The 15,002-nt window shown below is 42.8% G+C and overlaps 1 protein-coding gene across 1 annotated transcript in view; it reads right to left on the reverse strand.

The window, feature by feature from the left end:
* Positions 1-15,002, reverse strand: part of XYLT1 (xylosyltransferase 1) — a 320,557-nt gene that overhangs the window by 92,053 nt on the left and 213,502 nt on the right. Inside the window, exon 5 of the mRNA XM_073362329.1 lies at positions 14,733-14,935. Within this exon, the coding sequence (XP_073218430.1) occupies positions 14,733-14,935 (203 nt within the window). The remainder of the gene's footprint in view (positions 1-14,732; positions 14,936-15,002) is intronic.

Here is a 15,002-nt window from a genome sequence, read left to right on the forward strand (position 1 = left end):
AACCGTTTTCATGTTCTCTCCACAGGTACGAATGTGGAGAGTGGACCAGATGATACCTCTGAGGGAAGGGAGCAGAAGGAGACTCTGCTGATTGGAAGGCATGGGATGCACTGTCCTAGGGTTGGGGGGTCCATGACCACCGCTCCCAAGAGAAGGAGGCGGGTGGTGGTGGTCGGGGACTCTCTCCTCAGGGGGACTGAGTCATATATTTGCCGCCCCGACCGGGAAAACCGAGAAGTCTGCTGCTTGCCAGGAGCTAAGATTCGCGATGTGACGGAGAGACTGCCGAGACTCATCAAGCCCTCAGATTGCTACCCCTTCCTGCTTCTTCACATGGGCACCAATGATGCTGCCAACAATGACCTTGGGCGGATCACTGCGGACTTCGTGGCTCTGGGAAGAAGGATAAAGGAGTTTGAGGTGCAAGTGGTGTTCTCGTCCATCCTCCCCGTGGGAGGAAAAGGCCTGGGTAGAGAACGTCGAATCATGGAAGTCAACGAATGGCTATGCAGGTGGTGTCAGAGAGAAGGCTTTGGGTTCTTTGACCATGGGATGGTGTTCCAAGAAGGAGTGCTAGGCAGAGACGGGCTCCACCTAACGAAGAGAGGGAAGAGCATCTTCGCAAGCAGGCTGGCTAACCTAGTGAGGAGGGCTGTAAACTAGGTTCACCGGAGGAAGGAGACCAAAGCCCTGAGGTAAGTGGGGAAGTGGGATACCGGGAGGAGGCACGAGCAGGAGCGCGTGAGAGGGGAGGGCTCCTGCCTCATACTGAGAAAGAGGGGTGATCAGCAGGTTACCTCAAGTGCCTATATACAAATGCACGAACCCTGGGAAACAAGCAGGGAGAACCGGAAGTCCTGGCACAGTCAAGGAATTATGGTGTGATTGGAATAACAGAGACTTGGTGGGATAACTCGCATGACTGGAGTACTGTCATGGATGGATATAAGCTGTTCAGGAAGGACAGGAAGGGCAGAAAAGGTGGGGGAGTTGCACTGTATGTAAGAGAGTAGTATGACTGCTCAGAGCTCAAGTATGAAACTGCAGAAAAACCTGAGAGTCTCTGGATTAAGTTTAGAAGTGTGAGCAACAAGGGTGATGTAGTGGTGGGAGTCTACGATAGACCACCAGACCAGGGGGATGAGGTGGACGAGGCTTTCTTCCAGCAACTCGCAGAAGTTACTAGATCGCAGGCCCTAGTTCTCATGGGAGACTTCAATCACCCTGATATCCGCTGGGAGAGCAATACAGCGGTGCACAGGCAATCCAGGAAGTTTTTGGAAAATGTAGGGGACAATTTCCTGGTGCAAGTGCTGGAGGAACCAACTAGGGGCAGAGCTCTTCTTGACCTGCTGCTTACAAACCGGGAAGAATTAGTAGGGGAAGCAAAAGTGGATGGGAACCTAGGTGGCAGTGACCATGAAATGGTCGAGTTCAGGATCCTAACACAAGGAAGAAAGGAGAGCAGCAGAATACAGACCCTGGACTTCAGAAAAGCAGACTTTGACTCCATCAGGGAACTGATGGGCAAGATCCCCTGGGAGAATAACATGAGGGGGAAAGGAGTCCAGGAGAGCTGGCTGTATTTTAAAGAATCCTTATTGAGGTTACAGGGACAAACCATCCCGATGTGTAGAAAGAATAGTAAATATGGCAGGCAACCAGCTTGGCTTAACAGTGAAATCCTTGCTGATCTTAAATACAAAAAAGAAGCTTACAAAAAGTAGAAGATTGGACAAATGACCAGGGAAGAGTATAAAAATATTGCTCGGGCATGCAGGAGTGAAATCAGGAAGGCCAAATCACACCTGGAGTTGCAGCTAGCAAGAGATGTTAAGAGTAACAAGAAGGGTTTCTTCAGGTATGTTAGCAACAAGAAGAAAGTCAAGGAAAGTGTGGGCCCCTTACTGAATGAGGGAGGCAACCTAGTGACAGAGGATGTGGAAAAAGCTAATGTACTCATTGCTTTTTTTGCCTCTGTCTTCATGAACAAGGTCAGCTCCCAGACTGCTGCACTGGGCAGCACAGCATGGGGAGGAGGTGACCAGCCCTCTGTGGAGAAAGAAGTGGTTTGGGACTATTTAGAAAAGCTGGACGAGCACAAGTCCATGGGGCCGGATGCGTTGCATCCGAGAGTGCTAAAGGAGTTGGCGGATGTGATTGCAGAGCCATTGGCCATTATCTTTGAAAACTCATGGCGATCGGGGGAGGTCCCAGATGACTGGAAAAAGGCTAATGTAGTGCCCATCTTTAAAAAAGGGAAGGAGGAGGATCCTGGGAACTACAGGCCAGTCAGCCTCACCTCAGTCCCTGGAAAAATCATGGAGCAGGTCCTCAAGGAATCAATTTTGAAGCACTTAGATGAGAGGAAAGTGATCAGGAACAGTCAGCATGGATTCACCAAGGGCAAGTCATGCCTGACTAATCTAATGGCCTTCTGTGACGAGATAACTGGCTCTGTGGATGAAGGGAAAGCAGTGGACGTGTTGTTCCTTGAGTTTAGCAAAGCTTTTGACACGGTCTCCCACAGTATTCTTGCCAGCAAGTTAAAGAAGTATGGGCTGGATGAATGGACTATAAAGGTGGATAGAAAGCTGGCTAGATTGTCGGGCTCAACGGGTAGTGATCAATGGCTTCATGATTAGTTGGCAGCCGGTATCAAGTGGAGTGCCCCAGGGGTCGGTCCTGGGGCCGGTTTTGTTCAATATCTTCATAAATGATCTGGAGGATGGTGTGGATTGCACCCTCAGCAAGTTTGCAGATGACACTAAACTGGGAGGAGTGGTAGATACGCTGGAGGGTAGGGATAGGATATAGAGGGACCTAGACAAATTGGAGGACTGGGCCAAAAGAAATCTGATGAGGTTGGTTCAACAAGGACAAGTGCAGAGTCCTGCACTTAGGACGGAAGAATCCAATGCACCGCTATAGACTAGGGACCGAATGGCTAGGCAGCAGTTCTGCAGAAAAGGACCTAGGGGTTACAGTGGACGAGAAGTTGGATATGAGTCAGCAGTGTGCCCTTGTTGCCAAGAAGGCCAATGGCATTTTGGGATGTATAAGTAGGGGCATTGCCAGCAGATCAAGGGACGTGATCATTCCCCTCTATTCGACATTGGTGAGGCCTCATCTGGAGTACTGTGTCCAGTTTTGGGCCCCACACTACAAGGAGGATGTGCAAAAATTGGAAAGAGTCCAGCGGAGGGGAACAAAAATGATTAGGGGACTGGAACACATGAGTTATGAGGAGAGGCTGAGGGAACTGGGGATGTTTAATCTACAGAAGAGAAGAATGAGGGGGGATTTGATAGCTGGTTTCAACTACCTGAAAGGGGGTTCCAAAGAGGATGGCTCTAGACTGTTCTCAGTGGTAGCAGATGACAGAACAAGGAGTAATAATGGTCTCAAGTTGCAGTGGGGGAGATTTAGGTTGGATATTAGGAAAAAACTTTTTCATTATGGGGGTGGTGAAACACTGGAATGCATTACCTAGGGAGGTGGTGGAATCTCCTTCCCTAGAAGTTTTTAAGGTCAGGCTTGACAAAGCCCTGGCTGGGATGATTTAGTCGGGGATCGGTCCTGCTTTGAGCAGGGGGTTGGACTAGATGACCTCCTGAGGTCCCTTCCAACCCTGATATTCTATGATTCTATGATTTCCCAACCAGTTCTAGTTACTACTTCTTTTCCATTTTATTTATTCAAAGAATGACTTTTTCTTTTTAAAAGAGGTCTCATGTTCCAATGAAGTCTAGTGTCCTTTATAAGACAATCAGATTCAGTGCTTCAGCTCATTCACACACAGTGATCTGGTATTAAAAAATATCAGCCTGCACAATTTAATTTGTAGCACATTTAAAACAAGATCAGAATTTATATTTGTAAACTGACTGACAAATCTTTACAATCTGATTGTGGAAAAACATTAGAGTTGAAAGGTAAATTATTTTGCCAAAGCTAGTTCATCTAATCCTTCTTAACTGTTCAGTATGCATTCCCTGCTGAAAAATCACTGCTGAACAGTACTGAATCAGAAACAAATTCTGCTTACCCATTAACAACACTTCAACTGATATTAAAAAATGACTCAATAAACTGCAGGTTATTATTTCATCGCCACTTTGACTTACTAGCAGATATTATTTTGTAGTTGCTTAATTGTAAGTGGCATCCTGAAGTCCAAACAAAAACGTCCTTACGGTAATTTCAAGATTGTTAATTTCTTAAGAGAACTCTGTAGAGGAATTAGAAGGGCTATAGAGGGGGAGAACATTTACGTAATACTACAATAAGATCATTTTCTTCTTCAATATCATTTTTTTAATTCATTAATGATTTTATTGAACTTCCTAAAGAATAATTTCAAATACAGACAAAGTCCTGTTCACAAAAATACAGTAAGCTCTGTATGCCCATTTGTTGGTAGCTCCTTCTGAGGACCCCTTTAATTTAAAGAAGTGAAACAAAGGAAGATTCACACAGACAGTTTTACAATCAAGGCTTCCCTATCCTTCCCTCCTTATCCCAGATGGGAATAAGAGTCAGTGCCTGTGGACCTCTTTGCATGATCAGTGAGTATGAAGAATAAGGGCCAAGTCCTGTTACCAGTTACACTCAGGAAACCTCATTGAAGCTACTTTCATGGAAAGAAAGGAGAATTTGGGTGCCACAGTAAGTAAAGGCGTGGGTTTAATAAAAAGCCCTAAAGCTCTGAAGGAAATACAGCCTGTGAAATCCCACTCATCCTTTTTTAGCCTAGAAGAATGAACTGCCCTTACAAAAAATACTCATGTATTCTATGAAGGGGTCCAAAATACTAAAGCCTAAAAAAAAAATGTTACGGTAGTGTTTAGGGTCCATTACTGTCAATCACTGCAGAATTATTATTTTTTTATATATACAAAACTGGATTTTTGGTAAGGATCCAGTGAAGACTAGTATTTTATACTTCTTTATAAATCTGATTTTTTCTCAGTCAGAAATAAAAGGCATCCAAAAGGCAAATGGTATCCAGATGACAGCCCTTTGGCATTTCAGTGGGGAACCCCACCCCCAGGTAAACAGCCACAGAGCCAAGCAAGAGGAGAGAAAAGATACCAGCCCATCAGGAAGCCAAACAAGTACTCAGATGCTGCAGTGCCCATTAAACTGTAAAGCTTGGCATCTGGGACCTTCCTCTGCCAAGCTTGCCAGATGAGTGGTCTCAGACGCTGGCTTGGATGATGGAATTGATAGAGGAAGAGGATGAAGGGCTGAGCATTTAGCACCGCAATCAACAAGATGATGTACTGCCAAGGAAGTACTGCAATTACAAGGGTGCTTTGAGTAGTGCTGCTATTTTAAAAATGTGCTTTATCAATATATCCCTAAAGCCACCAAGGTCAGATTTCCAAAAACGGTCTCTAATTTAGGGTGTATCAGTTTTCTGATGCTGAACTTTAGGCTCCTGAGGTTTGGTTTTCAGAGTTGCTGAGCACCCACCAAGTCCTGATAGGAGCTGCAGGTGCTGCACTCCTCTGAAAACAGAAACGGTCTTACAACCTTCAACCCAAGGGGGCAGATGGTGAAGGGAAAGAAAACAAAACCCTGGCTACGGCTGCTGTATCCTTTCAGCTTTGAAAAGATACAAAGCTGAAGAAAGTTTACTTTAGCACCAGACACAAACAAAACTGGTAAAGCCATACTCATGTCAACGCATCTTCCAAACCCTTATGAACAGCATGTGCGAAAACAAGCATTTTAGAATTTTAAATGCCTCATTGTTTGCTCTGACAGATTAGGGCACGTGGAGCCAGAAGACAGTTTAAAAACAAAACAAAAAACACTTACAAACAATAGTACATAGCTGTTGAACTGGGGGGAGGTGAGGAGGCTGTTTCAGAGGTTTAAGAAAGAAGCACACATTTGAAATTCTAACAGAATGCAGGTTTAAGAAAAAAATACAGATAAAGTTCTTTTTGGACATAAAATAAAAGCTTCCTTGTGAAGAATTAAGAGTGGTTGATGTCTGGCTTGTCTGATAAAGATATTCTGAGCAAAGAGTGTTAGCAGCTGTGCAGAGATAAAAAAAACCTTAGGCACTAGCATCTAAACAGATGTTCTATTGCGTGGTTTTTAACCTTTTTTCATCTGCGGACCCCTAAAAAATGTTGAATGGAGGTGTGGACCCCTTTTTAAATCTTAGATATAGTCTGCGAAACCCTGGTTGAAAACCACTGTTCTATGGTAACAACAACCTTTCGTGGACCCCTTAGATAATAGTCTGCAGATCCCCAGGGATCCGGGGACCACAGGTTGAAAACCATTGGTCTATTGCAATGCTACCAGTTCTATACTTCCATCTAGATGTATTCATTTTACCTATCAGTGTTTCATTTAAGGATATTGTTCTAAAGGAGGGTTTGGAGAATACCAAAACATTGCCTGCACTTGGTCCAGTGTGCCAGCAGCAGGGGGTGAATCTTAGAGAAAAGTTCTGTTTGACAGCCATCCATCTCCAAACTGCACGGTGCCCAAGAAGTGCAAAACCAAAAGATGTAAATGCTTCAGACAGAAGCTGAAATATAACAGCTAATGGCACTTGTGCCACAGTTGCTCCAGTAACAGTGGGTTTACCTCATGGTGGAGATGTGGCAATACCTCATTTTCTCTCCTTGGCTAGGTAGTTGAACAATCTCACTGGAAGTTCAGCCCCTCCTGCCCACTTCCAGTGAAATGAAAGTGCAAAACAAAACCAAAAGGCCAAACCCTTCACTCAGTCTCTTCCCATGGTCACTGCCCTCCCTCAAGGATCTGTCAGTCTCTTCCCCTACTGGGGCATAACACTGTCTTTGGTGCCCTTTCAGAGGCATTGTGGGTCTCACATTCTCTTCCATGATCTACATATGTGGAGCCCTAAATAACAGAACAACTATCTGCTTCATCCAAAAACTAGTCCCACTTTATTACCCCACAGGGCTACGTCCTATGTTGTATTAGAGACCTTTAATTTCCCTCTTGGGACCCTGAATTTCTAGCCACACACCTTCCGTTCCTTGGGATACTTTACACAGCTCTATGGCTATACCTCTTCCCAGGCTCTTCCAAAGTTCCTAATGGGCCCTTTGACTGGAGAAACCAAACCATCAGGGCCTATGCCCCTCAAGTCTCTCTTCACAATGCATAAAAGGTAGTTTTTACGCACAGCTTCCTTTCCCAGCATTCCTTGCTGCAAAACCTACAGTTCCCATCAGAACCAGGAACTACTAGACATAGAGTATCTTGTTTTGGGGGTGAACCACAAACAGGGTAGGGCTGGAATGGGAACCTCCCTTAAAAAGCCAGCATACCCTGTGAGTAGGCCCTCTATGTTCTTTATTTTATTTCTGATTTGGACCAATCTTCTGTTAGTTTAAGTCCTGCATGCTGAACACCCTGAAGATTTTAGAGCTTTCCTGGAAGCAACTCTGGCAGCTTGGAGCCTGGTTTGTGCCTTTAGTGATTTAATCGACCTGTTTAAAACCTAGTTCTCATTTTTAGTCATTTGGTCAAATACCTGAACGTTTCTGTCATTTGGTCAAATGACCAGGAGAAATTGCTTACAACCCAAATGGTTGAAACTTTCAGATATTTCAGCACATGATGGCTAGTTGGGCAGAATGAACAAAAATAATCTCTGATGTCATTTCAATAAAATTGAAGTCACTGGTGTTTCCACATGGGATGAATCTGGCCGAATGGCCGAAACAAGGATCCTACTATTCACTCTGACTGTTCTCTCACCTGAAAGATAACTGGAAAGAATGATGCAATGCTTCCCTAAAGGCTGAATTTCTCTTGGGTTAAAATTATTTCCAACTGCCAACAGACCTGAAAATCAAAAGAGTGCCCAGACTTCTCCACCCCAGCAAACACTTTTCTGCTCAGTTTTCACGGACCTTATTTGTCACCCAGTGTGTTTTGTATATAGTTCCCAAAAGGTTACTTCAACTGGTTGCTCAGAAATGAGAAGAATTCTAAATAATGACTTTTCTCAAAGCCATGTTGTTTTAAGTTTCATTTAAGGAGAACCAGGACTCCTTATTTCATGCTAAGTAGTTGTTTGCACTTGGAAGAACCATTTAACTTCTGTGTATGTTTACCCATCTATGATGTAGGTTTTCGTACTATACAGGTTTGTGGAAGCTTCGTTAATGTTTGTAAAGCGCTTTATATCCTTGGATAAAAGTTGCAAATACTTGTTAATTATGAACAATATATCAAAATACCAAATAATTTTAAGCAACGTTCTTAGATTTTTTTATTAAGTGCTTGGTTACATTTCTTGATAACATTGGGCCTTACCCATTGACATGAACATGAGCAGCGCACAAAGGAATGAGGACAACATACCATAGAATTAAAGATATTGAGAATAAAAGAGGGCATGCATTAGACCATCCCCAGCCAATGCAGGATTGGTCCCTACTTTATGAGTTGGATTCGGGGGGGGTATTGGTAATCTAATAAATTCCACTGACTTCAGCATCTATTGTATCAGGATCACTCCCTATATTTTCTCCCAGGCAACTTTTAAAATGCACTAGGATCCTATCACTCCACTCTGGAGACTATTCCACATGGTAGAAGTCTGAGCTGAACTCCTGAATAGAATCAATAACCCTAATTGCTTTCCCAAAGGCAGATATGGTCTCCTCATGCAAGATATGGCAATGTCCTTACACTAAATGCAGATATTCACATAGTATTATTTATTTTTTGTATTACAGTGGTGATAGGGGGCCCAAACAGGGACCGTGGTCATATTGTGACAAGCACTATACACATAATTTTTTTTTTTTTAAATAAGAGGGTGGCATTTCTTGCCCCTGATTCTGTGTGTGTGTTGGTTTCTTTTATTTCTGAGTGAACGAAGTTGTTTTGAAAGGGATCTCTCTGAAGACTGATGTCCTCTACTCATACAAAACCTGCATTGCAAGGAGAGGCAATTACAGATTCCCAGCACTGACCCCTCCTTCCCTGAAAGGACCACTTCTATGGGTGAGTGTGTAGTACAGTTTCCTGGCAATTAATCTCTGAGTTTGGCACTTAAGATGTTAACAAGGGAGCCAGTTATAATGCTGGTCCATGCTGCTGAGAATCGGACACTAACCAATCATTTCATGTAGGACCTAAAACTGTCAATTGCCTAGTGATTAAGGAAAGTGTTTTGCTTATGAATTTGGCTAAATGTTTCTTTGTTGTACTGTATTCATTATTATGACTTGCACTGCGATAGCATTCAGGAGTCCCAGTCATGGTCCAGGATCCTGTTGTGCTGGGTATTGTACAAAGACAGTCCCTGCCCCAAGAGCTTATAGTCTAAGCCAGTGGTTCCCAAACTTGTTCCACCGCTTGTGCAGGGAAAGCCCCTGGCGGGCCGGGACGGTTTGTTCACCTGCCGCGTCCGCAGGTTCGGACGATCGCGGCTCCAAGTGGCCGCGGTTTGCTGCTCCAGGCCAATGGGAACTGCTGGAAGCGGCGGCCAGTACGACCCTCAGCCCACGCCACTTCCAGCAGCTCCCATTGGCCTGGAGCCACAATCGGCCGAACCTGCGGATGCGGCAGGTAAACAAACCAGCCTGGCCCGCCAGGGGCTTTCCCTGCACAAGCGACGGAACAAGTTTGGGAACCACTGGTCTAAGGATTAGCATGTGAGAAAGGGTTAGTAGGAACACCTGGTTTACCTTCTCTAGCCCATTCATTACTGTACACATATATATTATGTTCCCTATTACCTGTCACTTCTCTAAATTGAACAGTCCCAGTCTTCTCATTGACCTCTCATGCGGTATCTTCTCATGCCTCTAATAATTTTCAATACCCACATCTGGATGATTCTTGTGAGGATAAATGAGACGGAGATGTTTGCAACTGTAATGTAACCCATGAACACACCACGCAACTCGTCAGAGAGATTTGGAATTCACAATATAGATTAGTGCTGACCCTGCTCTATAGCATGTGTTGTGCTGTCTCACAAGGTTGGCTTAGTGTCATCAATCAGAAGAGAAGGAGTAAGGGTTTCAGTGTAACAGATGGGATGACAGATGGGAAGTGAAAGCTTAATATGGAGCTGCCTGGATAAAATATATTAATCCACAAAATTCATATGTTCTTATGCTGGGAAACCTAACAAAACAATTTCAATATAACTAACCAGAGTAAGAAGTGTAAACTGCTTTTAGTCTACTAGCTGGCAAATCACAGTATGGCATCTGAAAGAAATAAAAAAAAACCCAAAACAAATCCTTTCCTTGTTATTGCTTAGAATAATAAGCAGCTTCCTACATGGCACACAACCATGGAAGAAATGTCTTCCTAAAGATTGTGAAGAACACCAATTCATCTCCACTTTGAAAATGAATATTGCATATTCGTATATTTGCATACATTTTTGATGGGATAACATTTTACAGGGTTTATAATGATAAAAGTATGTATCTGAATTTCTTTTAACTGCACCGATATCTCCGTTATTAAAGAAACAACATTTAAAAATAAAGTGTTCTTTGAAGTGCAGCTTCTAGATGATTGACATGTTTGCATAAGTTCTGAAATTAGAGTATTTTGACAGAAATGGGAAGTGTGCACTTCCGACCAATGACCTACAGTTGGGAACCCAGATGTGATTTCAAAACAACAGAGAAGTGGAACTTAAGGATCATTTCCATTGCTGGGAAGAAAAATATGTTGTAATGTCTACGCTCTAACTGCACTTCTTTAGGGCTATTGAAAAAAACAGGTTTCAGAGTAACAGCCGTGTTAGTCTGTATTCGCAAAAAGAAAAGGAGTACTTGTGGCACCTTAGAGACTAACCAATTTATTTGAGCATAAGCTTTCGTGAAGTAAGCTGTAGCTCACAAATGCTTATGCTCAAATAAATTGGTTAGTCTCTAAGGTGCCACAAGTACTCCTTTTCTTTTTATTGAAAAAAAACGTTAAAGAACACTATATTATAATTGTGACTCTATTAAGATAGGGCTGGCCAAAGTCTCAGCTATACATTATGGGACAATTTATGGCCATGTTTATAAATTACCAGCCAAGTTTGGCTCTCTATTTTAACTTACCCCAGAGGGCACTAATTATAGTACAGAACGTTACCGATCATGGCCCCAATCTCACAATAGATGCCCCAGTGCAGACTTTTGAGACATGATGTCACCGTAAAATTCCAGTCTAGTTCCTCTAACCGTTCCTTCATATATCATGCTTAGAGCTAACAAGATGCAGCTATTAGAATAACTCTGGACTAGTTACACTGTACTTTCAGAGCTCTAGCACCTAATATCAGACCCATCCCTATCCTGGTGCCTAGAATCTGCCACCCTGTAAAGAGTGTCCTTGGACCATATTTCTCCTATCATCTCCCCTCACCATTGGTGTGTTGTGCATTCCATTACACTACTGCTTGGGATCAGTATAGCTCTCCTTGTCTTGAAAGTACTCTAGACGAAGAAACAATTTAGTCCTCCCAAACAACTAAGCAGATAGGTGATCATTACTGTCTCCCCTTGACAGCTGGAATGATGAGTCATATTTCTTAAGAGACTTTCCCAAGGCTACAGAAAGGGTCTCAATCATCCAATATTAAAAATCTGGAGCTTCTATTTCAAATTCCTTCATTCAGACCACAGACACACTCTCTAATGTTCTTACTCTTTCAAGTTATTTTCCTGGCTGCTGTACACGTCCACAGAGCTGGCTGCATTTCACTGGCAATGGATATGTATGGTACCCAAATCCTGAAGCCCTTATTCAGTTTTCACTATATCTTTACTTAGGCAAAAACTTCCACCAACTTCAAACATAACTTGAAGGAGAGTTTTTGAGTAAGGAATTCAGGGTTTGGCTCATAATTTGTGAGGTGCTGTGGAAGCTTTTGAGATGAAAGACTATGACAGAGCAAATGGAATATGAGATGCTAGTATTATCAGGAACACTTTACGGCATAATCACATGTTAGAAAAATGACCCAATAAAGCCATTTCCCCTTTCTTAATTCCTTTCGACATGGTAGGGAGTAAAAGTCAAAAGGAGAATTTTCTGTTCTTCATAATTTTTGCAGCCTAAAAATAACTGTTTAAGCACATTTAGATGATTTTTTTTTAACTGAGAATGTACTTATGCACAGTTTAGCAAACCTTATTGAACGCAGCTTTGGGGCACGAGTTCCGTAACTTCAGAGAGACTATAGTTTCACTTAGAATAATCACAAGCCTGGTCATGTGGTTATCCGTGAACTTCTGTGTACAGACAGTCCCCCAACCTGAAGCAAATACTCAACCAGCAACCACACACCACACAACAGAACCACTAACCCAGGAACCTATCCTTGCAACAAAGCCCGTTGCCAACTGTGTCCACATATCTATTCAGGGGACACCATCATAGGGCCTAATCACATCAGACACACTTTCAGAGGCTCGTTCACCTGCACATCTACCAATGTGATATATGCCATCATGGGCCAGCAACGCCCCTCTGCCATGTACATTGGCCAAGCTGGAGAGTCTCTACGTAAAAGAATAAATGGACACAAATCAGACATCAAGAATTATAACATTCAAAAACCAGTCGGAGAACACTTCCATCTTTTTGGTCACTCGATTACAGACCTAAAAGTGGCAATTCTTCAACAAAAAAACTTCAAAAACAGACTCCAACGAGAGACAGCTGAATTGTAATTAATTTGCAAACTAGATACAATTAATTTAGGCTTGAATAAAGACTGGGAGTGGATGGGTCATTACATAAAGTAAAACTATTTCCTCATGTTTATTCCCTCCCACCACCCTACTGTTCCTCACACGTTCTTGTCAACTGCTGGAAATGGCCCACTTTGATTATCACTACAAAAGGTTTTTTTTCTCTCCTGCTGGTAATAGCTCACCTTAAGTGATCACTCTCATTACAGTGTGTATGGTAACACCCATTGTTTCATGTTCTCTGTGTATATAACTCTCCCCACTGTATTTTCCACTGAATGCATCCAATGAAGTGAGCTGTAGCTCACAAAAGCTTATGCTCAAATAAATTTGTTAGTCTCTAAGGTGTCACAAGTCCTCCTTTTCTTTTTGCGGATACAGACTAACACGGCTGCTATTCTGAAACCCATCTGAATGAAAGCTATTACCAGCAGGAGAGTGAGTTTGTGTGTGTGGTTTTTGGAGGGGGGTGGGGGGGTGAGAAAACCTGGATAATCCAGGTGATAAAACTTTGTGATAATCAAAGTGGACCATTTCCAGCAGTTGACAAGAACATGTGAGGAACAGTAGGGTGGTGGGAGGGAATAAACATGAGGAAATAGTTTTACTTTGTGTAATGACCCATCCACTCCCAGTCTTTATTCAAGCCTAAATTAATTGTATCTAGTTTGCAAATTAATTACAATTCAGCTGTCTCTCGTTGGAGTCTGTTTTTGAAGTTTTTTTGTTGAAGAATTGCCACTTTTAGGTCTGTAATCGAGTGACCAAAAAGATTGAAGTGTTCTCCGACTGGTTTTTGAATGTTATAATTCTTGATGTCTGATTTGTGTCCATTTATTCTTTTACGTAGAGACTCTCCAGCTTGGCCAATGTACATGGCAGAGGGGCGTTGCTGGCACATGGTCTCTGTGTATATAATTGCCACTTTTAGGTCTGTAATCGAGTGACCAAAAAGATTGAAGTGTTCTCCGACTGGTTTTTGAATGTTATAACTCTTGATGTCTGATTTGTGTCCATTTATTCTTTTACGTAGAGACTCTCCAGCTTGGCCGTGGTCTCTGTGTATATAATGTCTTCTGGTGCTGGAAATGGCCCACCTTGATTATCATACACATTTTAAAGAGAGTGGTCACTTTGGATGGGCTATTACCAGCAGGAGAGTGAGTTGGGGGGGGGGGGGGGGGGAAGGAGGGTGAGAAAACCTGGATTTGTGCTGGAAATGGCCCAACTTGATGATCACTTTAGATAAGCTATTACCAGCAGGAGAGTGGGGTGGGAGGAGGTATTGTTTCATGGTCTCTGTGTATATAATGTCTTCTGCAGTTTCCACAGTATGCATCCGATGAAGTGAGCTGTAGCTCACGAAAGCTCATGCTCAAATAAATTGGTTAGTCTCTAAGGTGCCACAAGTCCTCCTTTTCTTTTTGCCATCTGAATGAAGTTATTCAAGCAACAGTTAGTGCTGAAGATATAAATGAGATCCAGCAACTTATTTGTCACTTCTACTATCATTATCCTGCGCAGTAAAAGCACCAAAAAGAAATACCACAACATTTCTCTAATGGAATCTATCTATATGCAGATCTTCCAAATTTCTTGAAACACAAAGTCCAGCTGTAGCAAACTGCTTACCACAGCTCTGGGTGGGATAATTCTCTTCAAGTGTGAGGTTCACAAACTGAAGAATCAACACTCTTGAGCCACCTAGCTACAGGCAGTCCAAAGCATGAAACCAATGTGCGCACACAGTGTTTTTGTGCTTGTGATACTATTGCCTCGGTAGCAAAAGTGCTGATGCTGGACCCAGTGACAATGAAGTATGGTTTTCTTTTTGAGATAGGGAGAAGCTACAGCACTGAGCTTACTGCTAGGGACTGATGAAACTGCCCGATTGAATGTTCCTCTGCTTCTTGCATCAGAGTACAGAAATTTTAGCCTATGTCTCATTAAAAGTCCATTGTTCATTTATGAGGGAAAAATACACATTTTAAAAAGGGGTCACCATACCTGATAGGATAGTCGGCGGCACTAAGATTAATGAAGAAATCCCAGGGCCAGTCATTCATCTCAATTAAATCCCTCATACTCTGTAGATAGGTGGACAGAAGACTCGCTCCTCCCCAGATAGTTGCCATTCGCCAAGGGGTGACTCTCACATTCGGATACTGGCTAGCAAACTGGAGCACTTTCCGGTGTAGGTAGTTGGATCGCTTTATAGGGAAAGAAAGTAAAATGTTCAGCAGACTAGGAAAAAAAAATACAATGAAAGGCTCCTCC

Source organism: Lepidochelys kempii, chromosome 10 (assembly GCF_965140265.1).
Source record: "Lepidochelys kempii isolate rLepKem1 chromosome 10, rLepKem1.hap2, whole genome shotgun sequence".
In the NCBI taxonomy this organism is placed as follows: Eukaryota; Metazoa; Chordata; order Testudines; family Cheloniidae; genus Lepidochelys; species Lepidochelys kempii.